General features: G+C 45.1%; 2 protein-coding genes across 5 annotated transcripts in view; one reads left to right on the top strand and one right to left on the bottom strand.

Moving 5' to 3' along the window:
* Positions 1-155: 155 nt before the first annotated feature.
* LOC125697470 (D-beta-hydroxybutyrate dehydrogenase, mitochondrial-like) lies at positions 156-17358 on the bottom strand. Of its 4 annotated transcripts, none has more exons than XM_048954730.1 (6): positions 17213-17354; positions 13513-13623; positions 12879-12953; positions 7227-7368; positions 3690-3842; positions 156-2218 (listed from the first exon to the last, which is right to left on the bottom strand). In XM_048954730.1, the coding sequence occupies exons 1-6, from the start codon at positions 17297-17299 to the stop codon at positions 1737-1739; spliced, it is 1050 nt and encodes a 349-aa protein (XP_048810687.1). In that variant the 5' UTR covers positions 17300-17354; the 3' UTR covers positions 156-1736. The 4 variants fall into 4 exon arrangements, with proteins under 4 accessions (XP_048810687.1, XP_048810688.1, XP_048810690.1 ...); XM_048954731.1 differs by lacking the exon at positions 17213-17354 and adding an exon at positions 16603-17200; XM_048954733.1 differs by lacking the exon at positions 3690-3842 and having other exon boundaries at positions 17213-17358.
* Positions 17358-25720, top strand: part of BDH1 (3-hydroxybutyrate dehydrogenase 1) — a 13734-nt gene continuing 5371 nt past the window's right edge. Inside the window, exons 1-4 of the mRNA XM_048954735.1 lie at positions 17358-17460; positions 18531-18662; positions 20538-20610; positions 22004-22114. Of these exons, the coding sequence (XP_048810692.1) occupies positions 18580-18662; positions 20538-20610; positions 22004-22114 (267 nt within the window). The 5' untranslated portion in view covers positions 17358-17460; positions 18531-18579. The remainder of the gene's footprint in view (positions 17461-18530; positions 18663-20537; positions 20611-22003; positions 22115-25720) is intronic.

A 25720-nucleotide genomic window follows, 5' to 3' on the forward strand; every position in this document is an offset into this window, starting at 1 on the left:
TTGACCAATTCCATTGCCTCTCCTTCTCCTCACCCCATTTTTTACTTCAGTGCTAAAAAAAATGGGTATAATCAACAAACACAAAACTGCTCAGGACACTGAGATGTTCACAGGGGGAAAGAAATGTAGGAATGAGCAGTGGAGACACAGACATGTGCTTTACAAATCTCACAGTTTATTTTCCTCTGTGCAAATTAGTGCTACTTAACATTACTCACATTTCACAGTGCAAGGGGCAGAAGTGATTTCAACACTGCCTAAACAAGCTGCAGTTCAGTAGGACAGTGGAATCATTCTGGGTACCAGATCCCAGACAGCCTCCATGTGATTATGGTCTGAAATAAAAAAAGAACTGCATAGCCAGCATTTTCAGAAATTATTTGTAATACAAGCTACCTCCACGGCATATCCAAAGGAAGCCTGCTGCCTCCTTAGGCATCACAGCATTCAGTTGTATCCAGTCTCCAAGCAGTTACAAAGAGCAGCATATAAAAGTTTAAGGCACAGCTTCAAAGTCATAGCTATCCAAGATAGATGAGGAAAGAGCAAATTATAAGCTCTTTTCATATTCATTTAATCTCACAGAAGTCAAAACAGAACAAAACTTAGCAGAATGGGAAGCTGGTCCCCTAGAATGACAAGGCAGATCACCACTAGCTGCTTTGCTGGTGTTCACCACTTGGAAAGAGGACATGAGGTGTGAGGTTTGGCAGCCTCAGCACTTGGAAAAATGATTGAATGCCCCAGATATGGCCAACAGGAGAGATCCTCAGAGGTATTTTGCAAAAGCAGCTCGTATCAGTTGTCGTGTCATGAAATTCTGAGGAGACGATTACGTGTGATGTAGGAATTTCATTGTGCAGTATTAATTAAAAAGAAATGCATCACCTGAAACATCCTTCCAGAGCTCGTAGTCAGGCCAAACTGACTGCACACTGTCCTTTTTTCACCTGGTACCTAACACAGCAGTTAAAGGAGCTAAATCTGTTTGCTACGTAGATTCAAGTCTGTCTCACACAGCTCATCAGCAGTGGGTGGAAAGATCACTGGCTGAGGGGCAGCTCAGATACCAGGAGATATTACAAGGGCTTTTCCCTGCCTAGTCTGTCTCCAGTTGCTGGACACAGTGCTGGGAGAGAAGAACCCTTCTTTGCAATTGGGTAATGAGGCTGTTTAGAGGCACTGCTGCTGTTTTCTTGGAAAGAGCAAACAGTTATGGAGCAGCAGAGCTTCCTACCAGTACTGTGAAAACAAAATAAGGCTGTGATTGACCCATTTTTAATCAAATGGAAAACTGCTTTTGTTTCCCATTTTAGCTTCTTCCCTATGAGACATCTCATAGCAACAGCTTCACTCTGCTATTAGCAGCCTATCCTTGTAAGGAAAACCAAGAGCCCAGTAATGAGTCCAATTTATCACTAGGGGAGCTCAGCTGACCTAGTTACAATAGCCACATATTTGATCTGTTATGTTAACCTTCCTCTGTCTTCTCCACAGTTAAAAGCAAAACACCTTTCAACTTCAATCAGGACAGCGGGGGATACAAAGACCAAGGCAGGAGACAGTAAAGACAATTTTCCTCCGCATCCCATAACACAGGATGCAAAGCCATAACCCAACCAAACTGAAGACACAAACGTCTAAAGAGGAGATGCACCAGCAATTAGTACAGGACTAAGTCAGCTCTAAACTGTGCGTACATACAAGCCCTGGAAGGATGTTTGAAGGATGGCCGTTCACAGTGTGGCTCCAGGAATGTAAAGCCAGTCAGCAATGGCAGTGGGCAGATGAGTCATGACTTGCAGTCTCATCCACCAGTAGGTCTCCATGGGATTGTAGCGGTTGCTTGGGTGTGCGGAGACGAGCGCGTTGGTGATGTCATTCAAGACAAGAGACATGTCCTTCAGGCCGCTGTTAACAAAGGACTTCATCGTGGCCACGTGGCGAGTGAAGTACTCCCTGCCATAGTCCTCCCGCACGGTGTTGCTGGCTCCACTCCACAGCACCTCGGCCTGCTTGTCGATGCCGTCCTCTGTCAGGCTGCCGGTCGCTGCCACAAAGTTACTGGGCTCGATGAGGATGACTTTGACCCCCCAGCGATACATCTCCTGCCGGAGGCAGTCAGAGAAGGCGGCCGCCCCAAACTTGGAAATGCAGTAGCAGGAGCGAGACGGGCTCACCATCCGTCCTAACATGCTTGTGATATTCACTACACGGCCTGGAGAGGAAAGAGCAATGAGAAATGACTGACTGGTTGTTCCCAGTGAGGTCAGCATGGGCTACAGGAGCAGCAGTGACGACGTTCTAGTAAAAAGGTGCTTTGTTGGATGGCACTGATTTGTGAAATCTGTATCTTGAAGTAGTGTCCAAATCTTCCGTCAGGAGTCTCTCCAGACTCAAGCAGGCCAGCCTCAGCTCTGACCTCTTCAGTGGGTGGTCCACATACCTGCCTATGTACAGAGAAGGATGTACAAAGCATACAAGACATCTTCTTCCTTCTAATTTCCAAGTAAGTCAGTATCTGTATCTTCTCAGGCTACTAGCTGTATGCTCTTACACCAGCGTTCACCAGTAGAACCAGTGGAAGAACCTGCAGCACAAGAGCTGTAATTTTCTCACCTCACTGGTTGGCCAGGACTGCCTACAGCATGGGATACATGGAGAAGAGACTTGATGTGCTTCTGTCTATGGCACAGCAAAGAGCATTTGTTCAAACACTTATGAGCAGCCCATGTCAGCCTAACTGCAGAGCCCTGGCAGCTTGTGCTAGATCACTGTCTGAGGGCAGTGGTGGTAGCAGTCACCCCTCCGTGGGGAACTGTCCTTCCTCACCAAGTTTGGGATTACAGCTTTGGCTACGCTTACAAGACAGGCCCTTGAAATCTCATCAGCTATTCCCACAAAGAGGATTTTCACAGCCATGGAGTATGACACCTTTCTGCAGCTTGAAACTTCAGCTGAGAAACAAGTGGGTGGCTCTGTACTCTCATTACAGAGCAAAGCAAAGTTTGGAGGGACTGTGAGAACCACTTACTGATCTGATGGATAAGTGGCATTCTGTAGTAAGATGGGGCTTGTTTAGTGGGTACTTTCTGGAAATGGTATCCGAGCAATCTGCTCAATATAGCCTCTTTCTGTCCTCACAGAACATATAGCTGTACCAGCATTCTCCCACACACACTAAATAAAGAAGTTCTTCAGAGCTTTGCTCATAGGTATCTTCCCCCCCTCCATAAAATAGAATTTTGATGGTAACCACCTTTTTGTATGCTATATAAAATGGCTGTTATGGATTCATTTATTCCATGACTACTCCTCTGCAATCATCTGTGAGCTGAGTAACATGAAGGGAAAGATTCAGCCGTCCAAACTTAAGCACTCATGGTGACTTTGGAAACCAGAAGCATCTTTTTTATGGCCTCCAGACACTTTTTCTAAAGGTGGCTCAAGTTCTCCTGTCATCTCTGCCAGCGATGTTTGGAGGTCTTTGATATCCCGGAACGTTTAAGATCACACCTGCTGTGTAGTGCTTGTTTGGAACACAATACATCAAACAATGCTGTCTAGTTTGCCTGCATGCCACAGACACCTTGGCATTCTTTGAAGCAATCTGGTTCATACATTTTAGCTACACTTCTTTGCTGCGTGGCAAAATATCCATGAACCTTCCCACACTACCCAGCATATACCTTTAGCTCTGCGAATGAGGGGCAGAAAAGCCTTCGTCACCCTCACGGTGCCCCACAGGTTGATATCTGTCACCTCCTTGTAGTTGTCTAAACTTGTAAATTCCACCTCTCCAAAAGTTGAGACACCAGCATTGTTCACCAGGCCCCACAGACCTGCCAACAACAACAACAAAGTTAAAGAATGGAACAAGGAAGAATGTCACAGAGAAGCTGTCTTCACAGTAACCCAACACCTTGACAAAGAACTGGACACTTTCATAGGAAAAAAGTTATAGACAAAAACCCTGCAAGGAGAAAAATTATCCTAAAGATACCAGATATCAAATTCATAGGGCTTATTTGAAGCTTCTGGGATTGTGAGAGGGGTCCACAAGCATAGCAATCCTGAATGTCTCCTCTAAGGCCAGAGGCTGTACTTTGTCTCTGTATGGTTGGATCCTGTTGGCCCTCTTTTATACCTTTTCTAAGTCCCAGGTTTGTCTTCTCTCACGGACTTTATCACACCCTCCTGCATTCTGAAGAGGGTTGGACTTTCCCTCAATTAAGCAAACAAAAAAAACAGAAAGAAAACAACTACCTTAGATCTCTACATCTTCTTCACAACTCTGGGATGTGATGCACTACCTGGGAAAGCGTGCAGCATTGATCTGCAGGATCATGGCCAGTTACCAGCTCCTGGACTTCAGTCCAGATATTCAGACTCCCTCAATCCTAACTATTGCAGGACATGGCAAATTTACAACCAACCCTTAAACTACTAGAATTAAAAATTGAGCTTCTATTGTGCATGCAGTCCCATCAAGATTAAATAGACTGCATTTACCACAAGCTCCTGCACTCAGCCCCTTACATGCCCAAGATTTAGCAGGTCACTGAGCCTTTGAAGTTATTACTGTAGGAATCCTCATGGCAAATACTTTAGGGCGGAGTCCACACTTTGTGAAATTGCTGAAGCACAGGACTATGCAGCCATAAACTGCAGTAAGAACAAACAGAAGAGCTGGAACAAGATAAGAATTGTCCTAATTAGCTGTCCTGATGTTGTTATTTTTTGCGTAAGTAGCAAGCTTGAACTGGGGCTCCATTCTACTTTCCAACCCACTTCTTAGTACTAAGAACACACCTAGGAATGGGAAATAACATTTGTGTACAGCTCCGGAGCTCAGACACTGTTATCACAAGTCCCCATGCCATGCCACTGTGACACAAACTTACCAAACTCTGAAAAAAATTGGGCTGTTTGCCCAGCCTCTGTTCCACATCTCCTCTGCTCTCATGTATGAAAGTCTTCCAGCCTAGATTTATTTGTGGTGAGATAGTAACCACATATTTTACTAAATACAGTCTAAGCAAATTGCAACATTCCCCTATTCACCCAATAAATGTCAATAGAATGTATTTTCCTGGTTCATTTTAAAAGCCCAACTGCCCTTGCTAGGCTGGCTTTCATGATGGCGATGGTAGCCCTCCCTGTCCTCCCACAGCTGGGAAGCTGAGTTTACTTTCCCTGAAAGCTTCTGGCCAACCCATGTAGAAGGGAACAGAGGAAGTCATGTCCTACCCAGTGATAACCATACATTCCCTCACAGTCTATCCCAGTCAGGCCACGCAGAACAAAGAGCTAATACTTAAATGGTCACAAGGCTGTTTGCAGGACAGTGGTGTGTTTATAGAGCACGGCCTTATCACTATTACTTCTTTAATGTCAATAATGCAGTGGGAGCTACATAACTCCGAAGACAAACAGTGGCACTCCCAACATCAGAATGAGTTTAGCTTTATGTACACAGTGGAAAGAGGTAGAGGAGTCTAACACAAGAACTGTTCTGTGCTACCTCCTTCAGGGCTACACTTGGTGTGCAACACACCTCAGTCTGAATACAGACTGTATTCCAGTATGTTACTGAGCACTATTTATGAGTAAACTCCAACCCTCAGTCACATGCCTCCCAAAAAGAGGTCTTTACTGCTTTGCAGTCTGTGCTGCAGCAACCAACGACAAGGTAAGGCTCTCAAGAGCAGCAGGAACCGGTCCAACTTGCTGATCAAGGGCACAAGCTCTCACTGTTCATTTTGCACACAAGATTCTGTGAACAGTGCTGCATTTATAGGAGCAACAGAGCTGCCCCCTTACAAGTTATCTCACAGTGGGAAATGGCACCGTGCCACCACCACTGCTGCTGGGTTCTTCAGGAAAAGCTTGAGAAGCTATGAAATGTGTGATGAGGGCTGGATGATTGCGTAGGAAGAAAAATCATGCAAAGCACGTGTGGGAACAGAGCTTGTATGTAACTTAGTTTCATATGCTTCTTTTAGGAGGAAAGGTGTGCTACATAATTCGCAAGAAGATTAGAGCTGTCATTTACTAGCTTTAGGCATTTATATGAATTAGGACAGGCTCACAGTAGCCTCATCCAAGCCTCAGGAGCAGTCACCATCCAGCCACACAACCCATTAATGCTGGAGACACAGATGTGAAACTTCACCCTCAGCCAAGCTCTGTAGTTGCTGCCCAGCTTGTTATTCACACAGAGGCTGCACAGAAACCCAGAAAGGACAAGAAAGCCTCACAGCCTCATTATGCGGGAAGAGGTGAGGTGTCACACAGGCCCTGGTTGTAAGCTCATATCCCACTGCCAAACCACTCACAGAAGCTGTCTGAAGCCCATTCTAGGAGCCAAGCTGTGCTGCAGCAGCAGTGCAATCAGTCACCCTTCCCCAGGTACCTCTCCTCCATTCAAGCCCAAGTGCAAGGGTAGACATGGAGCATCCTGCTACCTGTATCTTGAGCTGTCTGCACTCTCATGGGCTGCTCTTCTCCTGCCTTTCCACCCCACACACATTCCCAAGCAAGAAGAAACATGAAAGAATTGTCTTCTTTTGCATGCTCCTAAGGCCCCTGAATTGGACTTATACTTGAGGCTGCATGCAGATTAAGGTGGTCTGTGCTGAGCCTATCTTGAATTCTGTCTCACATCACAGCTAGAGTGTTGCATGGCAAACTGAAAGCATGGACTGGCACAGATGAAAGACGATCTAGATTTGGGTCCAGGTCAGTTTTATGGACCAGATCAACACCTGATCACACAAGCAGGTTGTACCAATATAGCAATAAGCAGCCAGGGGCCATGAGCCAGGGGCCATAAGCAGTACTGCTATAGAAAAATCTGTGAAGCTGTAACAGGAGCATCGGAAGAGAACCAAGGTCTTGCCATCCTATGTTACTATGGTCACTCAGCGAAATAAGTTCTTAAGGACATGCTCATCACTCATCACTTTTTACAGGATGTAAGGTTAGAGTCTTACCACCTAAGCCAGTCTTGGTCTCTCGTTCTGGCACTGATGTGCTGGCCACATGGGAATTCCCACTGACCCAAACACAGCACTGCCTGACCGTCAGGCCTTCAAGCTTGTTAATCATGTTTTGGCATTGCAGCACAGGAACAACCTGGCCAGAGTTGGGCCTGATCCATAGGAAGGATTCCGTGAGTGCACCGAAGAATCATCTGGCCCAGGAAAACAAAGATTCTCACACACCTTCCTCTGGGTCTTTCAGGGTCTTCTTCACATAATCCACAGCCTCAGCCACCTCCTGGTCACTGCACACATTCATCTGCAGCACTTTCATGCGATCTGACTTCATGTCCTTCAGCTCCCTGGCTCCATCTCCATTCTTATCCTGCTCAGCAGAAAAGAAAGATGCCTTGCTAAGGCAGGCATATTCACAGAGATAGGAAATACCACCTACTGAAACTGCATGCAGAGGTGTAAACCTGGTACAGAAACAGGCACACAAGACACACGACCCACTGTGCAACCCATGGCTATAATCTGTCCTCTCCAGCACAGGGAACATCTACATCATGATCCACTGCTCTGAAGGGCCAAAGCCCTTCTTGTTTGCTCCTCATGTGAAGGGTTTCACAATCATAACAATGTCAAATAATGCGTCAGCTCAGGATAACTGCAGGTGGCTCTCTGCTGCCCCAGTCCCCATGCTCCATAGGTAACTCAGCAAACATTATACACAAATCAGAGGCTGCTTTTCTAGGCTTAATAGCAAAAGGCTAATTAGGTACCTTACTCATGTAATTCCAAAATACTGTTTAGCTTCTAATGAGATAGTAGTGTCAGAAAGCAAGACATTAGGGTCACCTCTGGCATGCCTACCAGCAAACAGTTTGATGCTACAGGACACAGCAGAAAGCCTACAACCTACATAATAGTAATATTTTGCACTAAATATGCAGCAGAACAGCATGCATAGTAAAGCATGAACAGTGAAGATGTCTATAATTTTGTCTTGTGCAGCATGAAAGGAGGAAGTTCTGTCCAAAGAAACAAGAACAAGGCTCTTCCAGTAATATGATGGCTTCCTTTCTCTCCTTTTCCTTTCTTCTGTCTTTTCTGCAAGGTACTTCTTTCCTTCTCAAGACTTCATTATTAAAGAATGATATGGAAATGTTTGAGAAAAGTAGTGTACAATTAACTTACAATAATGAAGATAATTTTATGAGCCCTTAGCTTCTTATCAGCTTACTGCTGTTACCATCAGACATTCTGTTACTACTTGTTGGTTGGTTTTTGTTTTTTTGGTGGTTTTCTTTTTTTTGCATACCAAACCTAAATGTGGTTTGCGTTTCAAATTTTACCTGGTCACTTCCAGACAGGATCAATAGCCAAGTTCAGCTATCATACAAAAAAATGAGACTGAATAGAGCACAGATTAGCCACGCAGTTCCTCAGCAGGCTCGAGATATAGCTCACCAAACTACTCCCTGAAGTACAGGATCTGCCTTGTTAGGGAGGAAGAAGTTATGAATAGGTGAGTCACATGCCTGGCTGCCACTCTTCCTTTAGTACTTGATACCAACACCCACCCACAGCACAAGGGCAAACAAGGAGAGCAACACACTGCCTGCACAGCAAAGCTAATGTAAAACTGTAACCACTTGTTTTGCTACAGGCATCTCAAGCTACCTATTCAATGAGCACAGCATAAACCACCCTGCCTCTACCTTCAGCTCAGTGAACAGTGACATGTTATGAAGGAAAAGAGCTGAAATTCCATCCAGGCATAGAGAAAAACAGGGTTCCCCTGTAAATATGAGCATGTGATTACTCCAGATTTATGGCAACAGTAGGAATCTGCGTCTGTCCCTATGGCTGCAGATCACATCACAACTGACCTATTTCAAGGTATCACAAAAAGAAAGACTTGAAGTTTTCCAGTGCACAGTGACTCTTATCCAGCCATGAAAGGAATCTCTAAAGTGACATTACAAGTAGTTAACAACACAGTCATCAAAACACTATATTCCCTTTGAAATGAGTGAAGGTTGTGTGATGTCTCACTGTATTTCTGGAAGATGCTCTTGCATCTCAGCTCTGAATTACACAAAGTTCTGAAGAAGTTTACTGTATCTCACTGCAAACAAACAACCACAGCTGTAATCACAGAGCACAGAACACACATTTCCCTGTGTTGCTTTTCTTTTTCTTTTTTTTTAATCTTTCATAGTCTTCATGATATAAAGAAATAGTTCCACTGTTTGGTTGGTTGGTTTTTTTGAGAAAAAACTTGCAGATCAGCAACTTAAAAGTTCAATATAAGTGTATTATTCACACTGGAACATATTTTCCCCTATTCCACTGCAACTCCATCTGCAAAGTTAACTTCCCAGCTACAAGTTAATTGCTGTTGACAAAACACAGTGATCTTGGAAGACTGATTTCAGCAAGAAGACACCATTCCAGACACCATTTAGCTATAAAACCAATAGCTCAGGGCACCTCAGGGACAGTGAGCACACTGTACAGCTCATATGCTCCCATGGTTCCCCCTCATTTTTTGAAGGCTGGTTTTGAACCTGCCATTTGTTCTTCTTCACACACTGGCCGGTTCCTCTATCCTTGCAATCCTGTCCAAGCTGCCACCAGAATGGGGGGGACAACATCTTGGTCCCATTGGCAGCGCTGGCCCTGGCAAGGCTTTGGGGCTTTGGGCACTTGCAGTGATTTCTGGGAATCGAGAAGCAACAAACCCAGTGCTGAGTACCATCGGCGAGCTGCCACCAATCCCACTGGCACCTTCCCACTCCTCATCCCTGTGCTCCTTCTCCTCAGATGTGCCTCAGACCTACCCACATCACACAGCAACTCAGGCACAGCTTTGCTGTGACTGCTTCCCAGAGCGAGATGTGACACGGCACAGCAGGACTTGGGCTGACTCATGGCGTTTGCATCCTCCTGTCACCTTCAGTTCCCTCACTGCTGCCTACCCACCCATTCCTTCTCCACATTTCCCCAGGAAAAAACGCTGGTATTTGTCATTACCGGATTTCAGCTATTTGTTTTCAGATTGCAACTGATTTGTTGGCATCATTTTGAATACTACTCCCTCAGGGACCTGCAATCCTGCTTGATACTACGCACATATTTATTTTTCCTCTGTGTGAACTGTGTTCCAGGGCACTTCCAAGAAAATTTCACTGGGACTGAACAGCAGTCACAGGCTTAGAGTGTAAGTTTGCTCGTCAGACTACGAGGGACTGCATCAGAAGCCTTATTTGAGGTGTATTTATTCCTTCCCCTTTAACCACGCTGCTGCTTAGCCAGAATGAGATTAGGCTGACACGGCACAACCTGTTCCCAGTGAACTCGTACAGCACACATGACACTGTGATCTAGGCATTTATCACACTGACAGTTCTGTGTGTTGCAGCTTCATCTCATGTGCAGGAGGTAAGCTGCCTGGTTGATAACCTCACAGGTCTGCCTCCTTTTGAGAGACAAGTACAGCATCTGCCCTTTTTCAGCCTTCTGGAAATGCCCTACCTTCAAGAGTTCCTGAAGATATTACCCATGGTAGAAACCACTTTGGCTAACCGTATCGATGCTCTTTTGGGACATTTATTACATTAAGAAAAACTTTTTTCCCCATGAGGGTGGTCAAACACTGGAACAGGCTCCTAGGAGGTAACTGATGCCCCAGACCTGTCAGTGTTCAAAAGGAATTTGGATCACATCCTCTATAATGTGCTAACTTCTGATAAGCAACTAGGCAGTTGGACTACACCATCTCTTAAGGTCCTTTCCAGCTGACCTACTCCATTCTATTTAATCAGGCCTTTCTGTGACCAGTAGTACATCAGGGAACCTTTAATTCTTAGCACAAAAGGGAGTAAGCAATGATGGAGTAACTAGGTGTGAACAGGCTGCCACCTACTTTGTGACAACTGCCCCCAGACCTGTTGTGACCCTGCAGTGAACCTACAACAGCTCAGGTGTTCTTTGATGACAGGGTAAGTTGCTTTGCATCTGCCATAAGCAGTTTCATGTACACTGCCAATTCTCACAGGCATCCTTAACCACACTGCATACGCACAGCTTGACTTACTAATAATCACTCACATGCTCCTATCTTACTCTTCACTAGTGATCTTACCTAACAGCGCTCTGCCTTCACTGCTGTCTCTTACTTCATTTGGACCCATCACCCTTTTCTGCTCTGTGCTTCCTTTTCTTGGAATGTCAGCTCTAGATTTCATCCCAAACACATTCTACCATTAGGTTTTCAGCAACCTCCTGCTCAAAGTTCTGAGGACACTTTCCCCCATCAACCATCTAAAACCCAAAGCTGTTCCCACTCTCTACCTCTTCAGGATCAAAGCACTCAGTTAACATCTTAAAAGTCACGTGCAGACCAACTATGATTGCTGATGAATTTCCCACTTACACAGTTCAAGTGGGGATCACAACAATTTTGGCTGTTAGTAAAAAGCTGCCAGACCAGATCACAGAGGATGCCAGCAGCTGCCAGGCCACTCTGGGAACAAGTAGTAGTACGTAATCAGAAATATATATCATTTTTAGTGTCAGTAAAGTGAGCAAACAAGGCTCATATTGTGTGCACTTCAATTTTTTATGCATCTTCAAATCCAGTCTGTTCCTGTCTGCTGTGCAAAAGCATTGCTGCCTTCTGAAAGAGCCTCCTCAGAACCCCTGTCACTTCTTTTCTGTTTCCTACACTTGCTATCACTACAAAGACAGACACCCCAAAGTAGCAAATGACATGATCACTGGAGGATTTACAGAGCCTCCGCATGGAAATTTCCAAACAATGGCAGCTTTCCAAGAGGGATTGTTTGTTCTTGAGTTACACAATGTGCCAGCTGATAACTTTCCCTGCTGGTCCGGAGGAAGAACGCAACCTCCGCTGAAATCACACAGGCAAGGATGGCCACACTGCTTTTCCATTGTTCTTGCCCTTCACAAATTTCATCAACCTGTGGTCATCACTCTGAGCATCTGGACTGGAACAGACATATTGAAATAGCATCTATTCCACTGAGAAGCAGTAAGAGAGCAAAACCAAAGAGTTCCACTATCTATTTAATGTCATCTGTTAGCACTAGAAGTGATGATTGTTACACTGTCAACTGAATTCACTTATTACATTTGATTGACTTCCCTCTTATTTTGGCTTAAGGAAATAGGTAAGTCAGTTTTCCTCTCTAACTCTCCAGTGCGTGTACTGATGTGTTAGAAGCAGCACTTGCACCAAAAGAAAATAAAACATCTAAGAAATAACTGAAATAAAGACATGAAGTACCCATTAAGAGAGATGGCAATTGACAGCACTGGACAATACTGGAATTAAAATGCTCTTTCTCGTTAAGAGTCACCAGCGGAACTCCCAAAGGACAAACCTCATTCACTGTTTTTCATCAGTGACTTTCATCCATAACACAGGAGGGTGCATGACAAAAACCAAAGGTACAGAGAAGCACGGCATAACATGGATGGCCATGAAGAATGAAGTAAAAGAACAGGACAAAAATTAGAGTGTGAAATAAACCACAGAAAAGCCAGTTACGAGCCTGGCACTCATTTTGATTGGTGTGTTTAAGGCAATGGACGATGTTTAAGAGAAATTATGTGGGCAACTTTGTTTAGACTAGATAACAAAGGTTGAGAGAAGCTTTGAGCACATTGTCGTTCCATCCAGGGAAGAGATAAGAAACTAAAGATCATTTGATAGACAAACGAGCAGGCATGAACTGATTTTAAACAATTAATGCTGGAAATTACATAAGTTTTGATAATCTAAAGAGGAAAAAAAAAGAATAAAACTTCAGATGGAAGTGGACTGTGCCCAATTTATGGAGGATTACACAACATGATTACCTGCAAGAACAGGGACTGGACTGACAGCTCTGCAGATTCAGCGTGCCTAAACTGATCTCTTGCAATTGATACTACCTACCAAGTAAAATGACAGAAGGTGAGACCTACAGGTATCAGAAGGGTACAGTTAGTTGGTTTGCTCATCTATCCAAAGAGCAGACAGCTTTCAGAGAAGCTGGAGAAGCACTTTGGAGATAAACCCAACCAAGGCAGCTTGGAGAGAAGTTTGAGTAAAATGTCCTTAGAGGACTGTGATAGAATGAGAAATAGCAACAGAGATGCCTGAGAAGCCAGGAAAGCATGGTGCCATAGCAGTTTTGAATCACCAGATTTATTGTGTATTTTGCAGCATTGCTGAGACGTTCCAGAAGCAACCTCAAACCTTGCATGCTGTTGTGCAAGCTACTGCACAGACATGCAGCTACAGACAGTCCCTGCCCTAAAGAGCTCAGAATTACAGGAACAACAAGATTCAACAGGTGGATGAAGCAACAGAACATACATAAAATCTCTCCCCACCTTACCTCCCACGGGTTTTGGATTAGGACAAATGGAAGCTGCAGATAAAAAGGCTGTTACTTGAGAGAAATTTTTCTCTAGTCCCAGAAGAATTTTGATCAGTATTATTACTCACCGCTAGCAAGCATCCAGCAAAAACAGTAAATCCCTTTGCATGAAGCTGTTTGGCCAAGGCATGTCCAAAACCTTTGTCACAGCCTGTTATGAGCACCGCCTTCCCTTCAGCCTGTATGGGAAAAGACAATATGTTATCATCAGACACTGCAATCCTGCAGGTACCAGCAGCATTGAGCTACACAGCAAAAGAGCAGCTTACAGACCTGCAGCCAGTGTTTAGAAGGTACAGCTAGCAATTAAGAGGCTGTATGGCTGATACGTGGACTCTGTGTGGGGCTGAGCTCACCTGACCTAAGCTATCTGAAAGATGGCCGTTCATGTTAGCAGTCAAACATCCTTGTGAAATCCACAGAGAAGGAAAGGCAGCCCCTATAGAACACCTCAGAACCTATCCAGAAGAGCTGGAATAACTTCCCTCCAGACCAGAGGGAGCTCAGATAACCATCTCAGATCTGGTGAACCATTGTGGACAAGTACCACTCTGAAAGCAGCAATAACCTAAATGCAGCAAAGCTTGGTCATATTTCTCTGCAGCTCAGCTCCCTCCCTGTGCATGATGGTGGGCACAGACTCAAGTCACGATGACCACTGACCTGTTTCACTGTAAACTAGATCCAGTGATTTTATGGAACTCCTGCTGGAGCAACCAGCACAAAGGTGTAGGTGAGATTCCTGTGTAGAAAAACAACCAGCTCCCAACTACCATGAAATCCTAAGTTTATTTTATCACTGGTCTGTAACAACTTGTGTTATCTTGATACCCTAGCTAAAACTGCAGCTATCAAGTATCAGTGGCCAAAACTGCACAGACATGTTTTAAAATAAATGAGTGATCTATCAGCTCATAGGCTTATGAGAAAGAACAGCATAGAAAAAGTTACAATGACAGTATGTCATCTGTCCAATCAGCACAGCAGCTCCTTTGACTGCAGTGACTATTGTCTGTACCCTTCTTACTCCCACTCTATGCAGTACTTTTCATGCTGTATTTTAGCAGGAGTGTGACTACAGCTTAGGGCTTCCTTTTGAAGCACTGAACTCTTAACAGGAACCATTTGTCAAATCCTGCAGTTCCCTCCTACATTATTATCTTTTGACTGACAGCTAAATTGAGAGAGAAGATTTGATACTACATCTGCTTTGACATAACAGGCTTGTGATAGTTCTGAAAACAGAACTCAAAATCCTGAATAGAGCTCCATACCAAAACATTGCACATTCATCCTCTTTCTTTGCTTGAAAGCCATCTTACCCTCTCTTTGGCACTGCTGTGAAGCAGTGAACTCTTGAGATGTTTCTCAACCAGCAGCCACCCAAATGCAGTGCTCCAGACTGTTCCAAACAGAAACTCTATCTGTCAGGTGATAATGTGACATGGCAATAAATGCCTGGAGAATGCAGTAAGGAAGTGAGGTCACTTCCATCTCAGCAGAGGCATTCACTACTAATATTCCCCACTGCCACATTAATGGCATCTGGAATACAAACATTTGTATTTTACACTACCTATGTAGGAATTTCATCATTTTGCCCAACCACTGTTTCAGACAGAAATCAGGCAACCCCCAGTGTTCTGATACCTTGTTCTGCGAACATGTGGTAGTGAAATGGCAATAAGGGATAACTGCAGGATGACAGTGATCAGTTACTGCACATACTTAAACGAGGGCAACAGGCAAACGAGCAACGCCCTCTCCCATCCACAACTTATTGCTTCAAAGGACAGTCAGGAATTGAAGCTGAAGTGAGAACTGATGAAAAGTCTGTCCTGCATTTATCACATCAACACCCACACGAACACTGACTCCTATAGTCAGACAAAAATGCACCCAGCTACAGACTAGTTCTACTGAACTGTTAAAGATAGCTACAGCAAAAGGATATAGGCTGAGTGAGAACCAGATATAGTGCTCAGTCTTAACCTACAGTGACACAATTTTAAGAAAAATGAGGATCAATAATGAACCAGAGCACAGATCTGCCAAAGTTACTTCCCACGTTAATTCAGCAACCTGACCCTTAAAGAACACACCTTTCTTCTTTTTACTGCCTTACCATTTGCTTTTGAGTCCTGAACACAAAGAACTTCCAGAAAGCAGAGGAAATGAGCAGGACATAAAGAGCCCCGATCACATCCAAAGACCAGAACAGGCGAAAGGAGAAGTGCACCCCTCAGCCAAAGGCAGCTGCCCCCTCAGTCAGTCTGGTAAGGGCAGGTACATAACTAAGGGAAGACCCATCTACAAATGGCTGGGCTGTGTTCCTATCTTCATCGAGTTTAACTCACAGCAGCTGTTTAGTTTTCTCTGGTTAAAACAAACAAACAAGCAACAGCACAACAAACCAACCACCAACATGTACGCAAAAAAAACAAGGATGGGGAAAAATCCTCCCAGCAACCTACAGTGACCAGAAAGGTGAGAAACAATTTACAGTACAGAAGGCTCCTGTGATTACTAATTATTTGTTATTATACTCAGAGGCACACACACTCCATAAGCTTTTCCTACTGGGATACGAATGCTTTGTTAAACAGTAGAAGCTTTTATTTATGTAGGTAATCTATCCAAAGTGTACACATTTATTGCAATAGAAACTAAGCAAAGTTACTTCATCAGCCCTAGTCTTCCCACAGTTTCAGAGCTTGCCCTGTCTCTTTCCTTTTCTACTTTGTGCCATGTTATTTTCCACATGCTGTTGCCTTGGAGGACATCCCCGATCATTTCCTTGTTATCAGGTACGTTAATTTGAAGATAAGAACAAGCAGTTACATTGTAAACTTTCCTTGTTCCTTATTTCCAGAGTTAGGAACTCGGGGCTTTCAATCCCAGGAAGAGAAACTGAAGATGTTCTCTAAAGAGGTCTTTTTCCCAACATGCAGAAACCCCTGCCTGCAGGACAGCCACCAGTCACAAAATTCCTTTGCTAGAGGAATCTCTGAATTATTAACTTTCCTGCAGTTCTGGCTAGCACAGATTGCCTGGTTACGATGCACAGGCACTGCCACTGCTTCAGTACAATAAACATTCACGGGGCAAAGTCATATAGGCAAGTTAAAGCACAAGAAGCCAGGCACAAGTCATCACACCTGGAAGGCCTCCAAAGGCAAAGGCTGGAGGCCAACTCGTGCACCATCCATCACCTTCATGATGGACAGACACCAAACTGTTCCTTGGCTCTCTGGAGAAGGCCGCGGTGCCACCTCTACTCAGGTACTGCCAGCCAGGGGTTCCTCGTGGCACAGAAGGCAGAGGATGGCGATGGGAAGTGCCACGTGGAAGGCAGTGAAGCAGGAGCACGGAGCTGAATCCCGGCTGCCTCAGAGCGGGCAGGAGCTGCGGATCCCTCCTGCAGCACAACCAGGAGCCGAGCTCACCGAGAGCACCCGGCCGGGCTTCTGAAAGCACACTAAAGTTGGCCGGTCACGCAGTTATTCCATTCACGGGGCTTTTTTCTCCGTTACGTTCACTTCCTATAATGTCAAAGGCCGTACGAAGATCCGCGTGTTCAGCACTCGCCGAACGCAGCGCAGCCGAACGGCTGACAAGGGCCCGGGAGCCGCGGCACGTGCCGGGCTTCGGATTTCAGCGGCCCGGCTCCCCCTCGCAGCGCCGACTCTACGCTTCCCTCAGCCCCGCACAGCGGCGAGAGGAGCGAGGCCGGCCCGCCGCCCCCCCGGCCCCCGCCGCGGTACTCACGGGCAGGGCGCGGCGGAGCCGCCGCAGGAGGCGGGGGGCCAGGCACAGAGCGGCGCCCAGCGCCAGCAGCACGGCGGGGCCGCGCATGGCCGCGGCGGTTCGGCCTCAGCCTATGGCCGCCGTCTACCGCCGCCGCCGCCCGCGCCCGCCCCGGCCCTTCCCCCGGCCCGCCCCCCGCCGCGCCCAAGCAGCCGGTTTGCGGCCCAGCCTCATTCAAACGCAGCGCCCGGGACTCCCGCCGGCCGCAGGTAAGGGGCTGCCGATGACCTCGTGCCCGCGGGGAGGGGGCGGGCGAGCCGCGCCGCTTCTCCTCTTCCTTCTCCTCTTCCTCCTCGGGGCCTCGCAGGCCGCGCGGGCAGCGGCCCCGCCGACATCTTCCCTCGCCCCCCTCGCGGGGCCGGGCCGCCGAGTGACAGCCGCCCGCCGGGCCGCCCGGGCGTTTCGCCCCACGCCGCCGCCCAAGGACGCATCCATCGCCCTGCAGCGGTGCGCACCGCTCGGGCACGGCCGAAGGGCGGCACCGGCACGCCGGCAGCGTTTCGGGGCTTCCCGGAGCCGCCCGGTCCCTGCCGAAAGTGGAGCGACGTTGGCGCCTTTAATGCACGCTTTCTAGACCTTTCTTTGTTGGCCGCAGCTCTTTCATAGCAGTTTCAAGCTTAGGCCCGTTTCCAGCAGGCCCTAAAATTGCAGAATTCAACGGAGGCGTACATAAAGCCTAGCACTTAGACACCATTTTTCAGCTGCGGTGAGGGAGACAATGCCCTAAGCTGGGGTGCGTGTGCTGGATCAGTTTTAAACAAAAAAGAAATGAATACAATGGACTTTCTGAGCTTAATTCCTGCTCTTGAGCCGTGTTCTCCCCTGGGTCACAGGGACTCCTGTGCACAGCCCAGTATCACAGCTGCTCCATTACAAGGAAATGCATTTCTAACCACGTGGCTGTATGAGCTGCATTGCTTCGGGAACATGTAGCACAATGTCACCTGTGCCTCCAGCATCTGTTTTACATCATATATTGTACTCAAAATAATAAATTCCAGTTTTCAGTTGTTTCAGAGAATAGTCTAAGATGCAATGAACAAAGAGACATGGACACGTTCTTTAAGTGACTGCCTGCTTGTCAGCCCATCTGTAGTCTTTTCCTTGTTTACAAGCACATTGAGGTGGCTGAAGGTTGAGCCATTTATCTCAGGATGAGGAACTGCAAGGGGGAAAGATGAGTTCCTTTGGACTTTATTTTGTCTTTAAAATGTACAGAGTCAGCATGACTTACAAAATAATTGAGCAACTAAAGGTGAGGCACTATCTTGCCTTGCAGAGCTAAGGAAGAGCAGGCTCGCTGTTGATAGAGCGTGTTGATTAGAAGCATGTTGGCAACCAAGCTGTCCCGTCCTCTCCTGAACCTCCCTGTAAAAACCCTGACTTTCAAGAACCCAGGGAACAAGTCCAGGTAAGTAACTCAGTAGAGAAGAAGAGCGAGATTTTGAGTAAAGCACACATCACTTGATTTCAGTGGGGCAGTTTATTTACAGAGTGTCAGAATTGCTGAGGTTGGGAGGGCCCTCCAGAGGTCATATGGTCAACCTCTTTGCTCAAGAAGAGCAAGGAGCTGCTTGCCCAGGACCACAGCCCAGCTGCTTTTGAAAGTCTCCAAGGATGGAGATCCTACAACCTTTCTGGGCATTCCTGAACATCAGCAAGTAGGCGTTGGTGCAGTGCAAGGAACCATCACATGTTTCTATAACTGTAATAAAGAGATAATCATGTAAAATGGGAAAGTTGATGAGAATTTTAATAAGAAAGGTAGGTTGAATAACAAAACTGCCTTTTTTCTTTTTTGGAACATAAATAGGCAGAAAATTATTTAATTCTAATTCCTAACTCTGAAAAAAAAACCAAAAACAAACAAAAGCAAATCTTTGTACCTGTCTGTGGTGAGAATCCTGCTAGTCCAAACCCAGCGCAAACTGAGTACTTTCACTGGCTTTGGAACAGGGTTCCCATACAACAGTAAGCATGCCACTGATTGTAGAGTGGTCTGCTAAGCAAGAATTTACACCTTCAGTGTTGTTCTACTGCTGTTGATAATGGTATCACACTGTCAAGGTTGGCACTTGAAACAGCAAAAGATAGCTAATCTGTTAGAGATTTCCTATGCTGATCGGCAGCAGACATTTGTTATATCATGTGACTGTAGATCAGCTTCCTTTCCACCTAGTTCAAAGCTTCTGCTCTGTTCTCTAGCCTTGTTTTCTGAAGATGCAGCTCAGAGGCCAGTGTCTGCAGATTGCAGTTCAGTATTGCATAGATCACCCTGGGAGTGCCTGTGATTTCTGAGAAGAGATAATTGTGGGTGATTAAGCAAATTCAGCCTCAAAGAGGAGCTCTGTTGGAGAATAGATGTTATCAGAGGAACCAGAGAACAGCTGAAATATCCAGAGGAAAGCAAGGTAGCAGGCCATGGCAGTGCTCAAAGCAAACCATGAAAAAGCTGATAGAGCCCAGAGAGGTGGCTGGCAAGGTCAGCAGGCAGGGTTAGCCTGGCATGTTCTCTAGACCCAGCTTTGCTGGATTATAGCAAGGCCTAAGATAAGATGTTACTGATAACAAGACTTTTCTGAACAGATTCTCCCCTGGAAGGCATTGTTGCTTTGCTCTGACCTGTGTTTTTGAACACACTGTATATTCCTAAGAGTCAAACATACTGTGCAGAGTAGCTTTAGATCTGCATGGCACATATTGTGCAAAAACATCTTTGTTTTAACAGCTGCTAAGAGGGATATGAGATCTAAGAGGATCTAATGGGCACACACTGCAGAAGTGTCATAGGTGACAGAAGGGTGGAGCTGTGTGTAAAAAGAGTGAGATAATTCCAAGCAAATCAGCATTAGGATGGATATCAGACAATGCCACAGCAGCGTGCTTTCAGTAGACAAACGCATAACTTCCACTATCCCTGCTTTGTGCAACTCTAATGAGAGCACTGTTGCTGTTGAAAATGAAAGCACTGTACTGCCCATTTTGCAGGTGGAGGCAATTCTGTGCATTCAGACTAGGAGCTATTTTAGAATTCTCATTTATATCCATATATAGATCCAACAGAAATAGCATCAGAGTCTTGGGAGAAACAAGTGTTTCCTACTGTAGGAAACAGACAGGCTTAGACTAAGAACTGTAGGTAAGATTGTTTTCTCAGGTGGCAGTCCACATTATGTATAAAGGCAACACAATATTCTTTTTCACATACATTTTCCATATGTAGCACCAAGGTATGGACAGGATATTCCATGCTTGATTGTTCTGTGTTGCTGTTCTTCTTTAACAGACCCACGCAAAAGTTTTGCTTCCCTCTCCTATCCTCATGTGGCAGCCGCTCTTATGCAAGTGAGGTTGATCAGGTGAGTATTATTGTAGTTTCCAATATCTAGTTCTGCTGAGCTGAGGCTTTAAACTCTCTGGAGCCTGGTGACTAAATTCTTCTTTCCTATTTGCCAGAACGACTCTGAGCTAGACCTCTTCAACATACTCCACATTCTTTCCTAGCAGAGAGATTCCATTGACGCAACATGGTACATGCTACTAAGGATAGCAATAAACAATCAGACTGGTGTTTTTTTTTTTTTTCTATTTCTGGAACTTACTCAGCAGATGAAATCTTCCACCTTAGAGTGGAGGGAATTTGCATGACAAGTTCTTAATAAAGCACTCCTTCCAGAGTATGGTTGTATAAAGTGATGTAAATAAATTGGAGCGTCCTCACTTTCACTCTGGGGACTGACCCTCTTCTTTAATAGCTCTTTCCTTGAAGGCACTAACTTAACAGAAAAAAAGTTTTTCTTTTTGCCTGGCATGTAACACAGCACAGAACTCAGCTCTATAACAGTACCAGAGCACGCACATCTTGTCTGGGACAGAGTCTCAAAGGAATTCATGTATGGCCCTCGTGTTGTCAGGCTTCTGATGCAACTCTCATCAGTCCTCCTGTATCTTGGGAAAAGCCAAACTTCTAGTTTTAACAGAGATAAGCTGAAATGAGTTGCAAACAGTCATTACGTAATCCCACCCACAGCAGCACCTTGCTGTGTACACACCTGGTGTTGCTAAGATGGTGGATACATGATGCAGTTCTTAACACAGAACTTAACTGCTGCCTCGGGAGATGGCAAGGTATTTGGAGAAGAAGTGTACTACTTATTTTTCAAACCTGTAATTTAAATAGAAGACTAATCACTGATTAATCTTAATTTCAACTATACAAGCTTTGTGATCCTACTTGGATTTTAAAATGCAAAGCCAGAGGGTTTGTGTGTCGGAAGGAGAAAGATAAACAAGCAGTCAGTAATATTAACCTGTTGTCATCTTCTTCAGTCAAACTATATTCCCCACACCCTGCAGGCTACAAGATAGAGAAGAGTGGATTCTTGCCTGCTCTGGAAACATAAGAACAGTTCCTACTGTAGCAAAAACATGTTCTGAAATGCGAAAATAAACCAGGCAGTTCCCAAAATGGATATGAACTGCCAGAGAATGCTGGTTTACTTGGTCTCTTTGCCTTGAAAGCCTGTTGCCAAAAGTGCTGGGAGGACAGCAATCCTACCTCACTGGAGTGATTTTTTGTATGAAGCCTTAGTTCCTCTCTTCAGGAGGCACTGGGTGGCAGTAGCTGGCAATGAACACAGAAAATGTGCCTAGAACAGGTTGCTCCTGGCCAAGGACACTATTTGTTCAGTGCACACGAATGGCTGTTCTTGATTACTCAGTTCCAGTGCATTGTTTTGTTCTGTTTTGCAGATTGGCAACAGAGCTGTGCTTATAACAGGCTGTGACTCTGGGTTTGGATTTGCCTTGGCCAAGCACCTACATGCTAAAGGCTTCATTATCTATGCTGGCTGCCTGCAAAAGGTAGGAAAACCAAAAGCTTTATTCTTCATCTGTGGCATATGAACAGACACACAGTAAATCCTGTCTTTCATCTCAACATCTTGCCAAGGAGAGGGAGAGTTGTTGGTCACGCTAAAGAAAAGACACACATGCTTGAATTTCATAGAGCATTACCTGGTCTAGACCATAACAAGAGCTCATCAGGGCTTGGAAATGGTCCTATTTGAATTAGGACATCCTGGTCTTTTTCAAGTACAGTTGACTCAAACCCCAGATCTGAGTTTATAGGTTTATCTGTAAGTGATTTGAGGATCGGTTTAGTTTGATCCTTTGGAGCTGCACTCAGTTTATACATAATTATGCAGGGTTTGTTTTGATTAGTCACGACATCCAACAAACCACTAGTGTTTTTATAGTATGTGGTAGGAGTATTTTCTTTTACATTCATGAGTACAACCATGCTGGAGTGCACACTGAAGCCACTATGAAAGCAATAGTTTTGGTAGTGCCAGGACTACATGAGGCAGAGCCAGGACACATAGCTCAGCAATGCAGTCTTTGGTTTGCTCTTCAAGAGCAGTCCAAGTTACCTGGTCATGAAGAATGAGAGCAAGCTTTAGCTTCTCCTTAGGAGGTTTTCCTCTTCTTTCAGCTGCACTGTCATCTCCTAGCAGAAACAAGCTTACTTTTCAGGATATCCTGGGGTGAATCAGTTATTTTGATCCTAATCTTTTTAGTTCACTTATCACTGTGAATGTCTTTTAAGTAGTTACATTAGTTAAAGAGACTTTATCAGCTGCTTTTATAGGTATTATCAATATTCTTTCTGTTGTTAGTCTTGCTATTATCACAAAATTTTGCTTAGATTATTACTTTCTACCAGTTTGAAAAAAGTGTTCAGGTTGCTCTGTCTCTTGTGGTCTTAGCTTTGAGTCTTTGAGTTTTTTTAAGCTTTGGCTCCCTCTACAGGCTTCACAGAAGAGCAGGATGCCTGCTATAAAATACTGCTTTTCCAAAGACAACGAGAAGAAAAAGAATAGAAGAGTTTTTTCCACAGATTTTTTTACCATGCTTTTTTAAACTAGAAATAAACATTGGAAAAGATAATACTGTAGACTTTTAAAAAAAAAAATTCAGAATAATAGCCTGCCTATTCATAGGCAGTAGCCAAAGATTTTAAAGCCACAGGCTTACTTCCTTATTTCACTTCCTCAGTCTGAGCTGCCAGAAAAACACAAACATATGTTTAACTGTTGCTGAAGCCTCCCTTCTATTTTGGTGCCTTCAGTATGCATACTGCTGAGTGCATGGGTAATGCTATAGTGTGATGGAAAGTACAGCAGTAGCCGCAGAGTAGCACAATCCTAAGCTACAGCAAATCAGAACAAGCCCAAAAAGAACAACCTGAACACAGAAACAAAGGAAGAAAAACTACTTACCTTTAGAAAGCCTCCAGTAGGCAGGAATCTCCACTGAGGTGCCCCTGCCTCCACTGCTAACCCTTAAATGAGGTCCAGGAAGGGGTGGATCCTGGCTCTACCCCTTCCAGTCACTCAGCTGCATTATGTGCACCTGAGCTCCCCTGGGTTGGCCCTGCCTTCCCACCAGGTGCTCAATCACTGTTTCAAGCCATGACTTAGCATTTCCACTACAGCATGTTAGTGGAAAATATTGGCCTCTGACAATTTCAATATAAGCTGACATGAAGCAGCATGCCAGAACTTTTTGATCAACATTTGTTTCCTCTCCAAGAATCAGCAAAAATCTGTACTGTATCCCTGTGTAACTGACTATTGATTTTTTAGCTGGATTCACATACCATGTTGCAAAGTCTGTGTGACCATGACAAGCTGGTAACAGCAGCTGTCATCAGAAAAATGCTATAAGTGGCACAGTCAGCAAATTGGTGTACTATGTGTCTTCAGATAATATTCATTTTGGAAAAAAAAGCCAGGCTCTTAACCCTGCAGAACTGAACTCCAAGACACTGAGCTGATTTCTGTTTATGTCACAGGTTTCATTAGCAAAACCGTGAGCAGAACCACATGCTATAAAATCAGTGTTATTGTTGGTGGTACTGATTTTAGGGGCAGAACAATGCTAGCATTTATTTTGGCTCTAGAGAGAAATAAAGGTGGAAATAAGAAGCATTGTGTTTTGCTGTAAACTGGATGTATTTGACCTTGCCTTGACTGAGAGGAAATGAGTATGACACTTCAGTGTTATTTTCACATGACTACTTGTCAGAACACAGCTGCACATCAGAAACACACTCCAGCTCAGGGAGTCATATCCCCAGGGTATGTACTCTCCTTGCAGATACAAAATATGTGCAGTGCTGACTCTTTGTTAGGAGCATTTCCTAGAGTGAGCAGATCCTGAGCATCTGACTATACTTTTTACTGAAGGAAATCTGAGGGGTTTTTAAAGTCATGACTTAAGGCAGCCCAAGGGTGCATCTGTGCTAACAGTGCTTATTTCACTAGTTTCACTATTTTCACTAACAAATGTTAGTTTAAGAGATATATTGATTCTTCATTGCCAAAAGACAGTGGATTCAATGAACAATCACACTGCAGCTGTCTTGTTTTTCCTCTTTGGTTAATAGCTGGAGGAGCCAGCTGACACAAGATGAAGAAGGTATTTTTCCATCAATATCTGTTACCAGTGGACATGTGATGTTTGTCACTACTGTCAGGAGTGCTGTGGGATCTCTGCTTGCTTTGCATTGTGTGCTCAGGTCTGCTGGGGCTTGCAGAGGGTGCAGAGCCAGAGGTTATGTGATCAACCCAGCATGTGAGTTACTGGAGGGCTCATAAGGAGTGCTCACAGCCACATGCCACTTCAAGGACGCAGTGATAAAGATCCAAGCTGGAGTTGTGGGCTCCAGAGGGTGACCATGGAAAGAGGAAGATGTCACAGTGATGCCAGAGCTGAGACCTCTTGCCATGGGGTCAGGGAACCTCGGGGCTGATAGCAGAGATGCACTGGTCTCTTGGCATAGCGTGAGAAGGTCCTTCCACTGCTGCTTATGGGCCAAGGGGTTGAGTCCTATGCCAGGAGTGCATGACACCATCACAGGATACCTGAGGGAAACACCACCCATCTGCCCTTCCTGAAGAGCCAAGGGAATGACCTGTGTGTCTGGGTTAGTGTCCAGATTCAGCACTTGAGTCAGCATCCCATCCCATCCCACCTAGCTGCATGTGGGTGGGAGGGAGGAAGGATGTTGGCTTGCTGAGACAGCTCTGTGAGGGAGGAAGAAGATGCTGTGAAGTTCCCAGTAAAGCCTCTGAGGCTGCTGTGGTTATACAAGGAGAATTGAATGCTTGAGAACCAAGTTCACTGCTGCACATCTTTTGCCAGAATTTCTGACATGTTGAGCCATGTGCCTTTTCCACCTTGTGCTCTCATGGTTTTCTTCTCTGGGAGGTGACTTTGTAGATATGGGACAGGGGGAAGAAGCACATTGGCCTTGGTGTTGTCCATTGTCTCTTAGCTATAGCTGCTGATTCTAAGGGTCTTGCATGCTTGCTGATTCCCTTTTGGCATTCCCACCTGTGCCTTTGGTATGCTTTTCAGTGCTTTGCCATGCACACTGACTTGAGCACCAAAGTAAGTTTGAGT

The sequence above is a fragment of the Lagopus muta genome, chromosome 9, assembly GCF_023343835.1.
Source record: "Lagopus muta isolate bLagMut1 chromosome 9, bLagMut1 primary, whole genome shotgun sequence".
Lineage (NCBI taxonomy): Eukaryota > Metazoa > Chordata > Aves > Galliformes > Phasianidae > Lagopus > Lagopus muta.

Excerpts from the sequence above, each read along its gene's own strand:
- LOC125697470 (XM_048954730.1), bottom strand. The coding sequence starts at position 17,299 with ATGCGCGGCCCCGCCGTGCTGCTGGCGCTGGGCGCCGCTCTGTGCCTG. Across the intron at positions 13,624-17,212 it reads GGCTCCGCCGCGCCCTGCCC|GCTGAAGGGAAGGCGGTGCT; the intron begins GTGAGTACCGCG and ends TTTCCCATACAG. Across the intron at positions 2,219-3,689 it reads CCTCATTCGCAGAGCTAAAG|GCCGTGTAGTGAATATCACA; the intron begins GTATATGCTGGG and ends TTTCCTCTCCAG.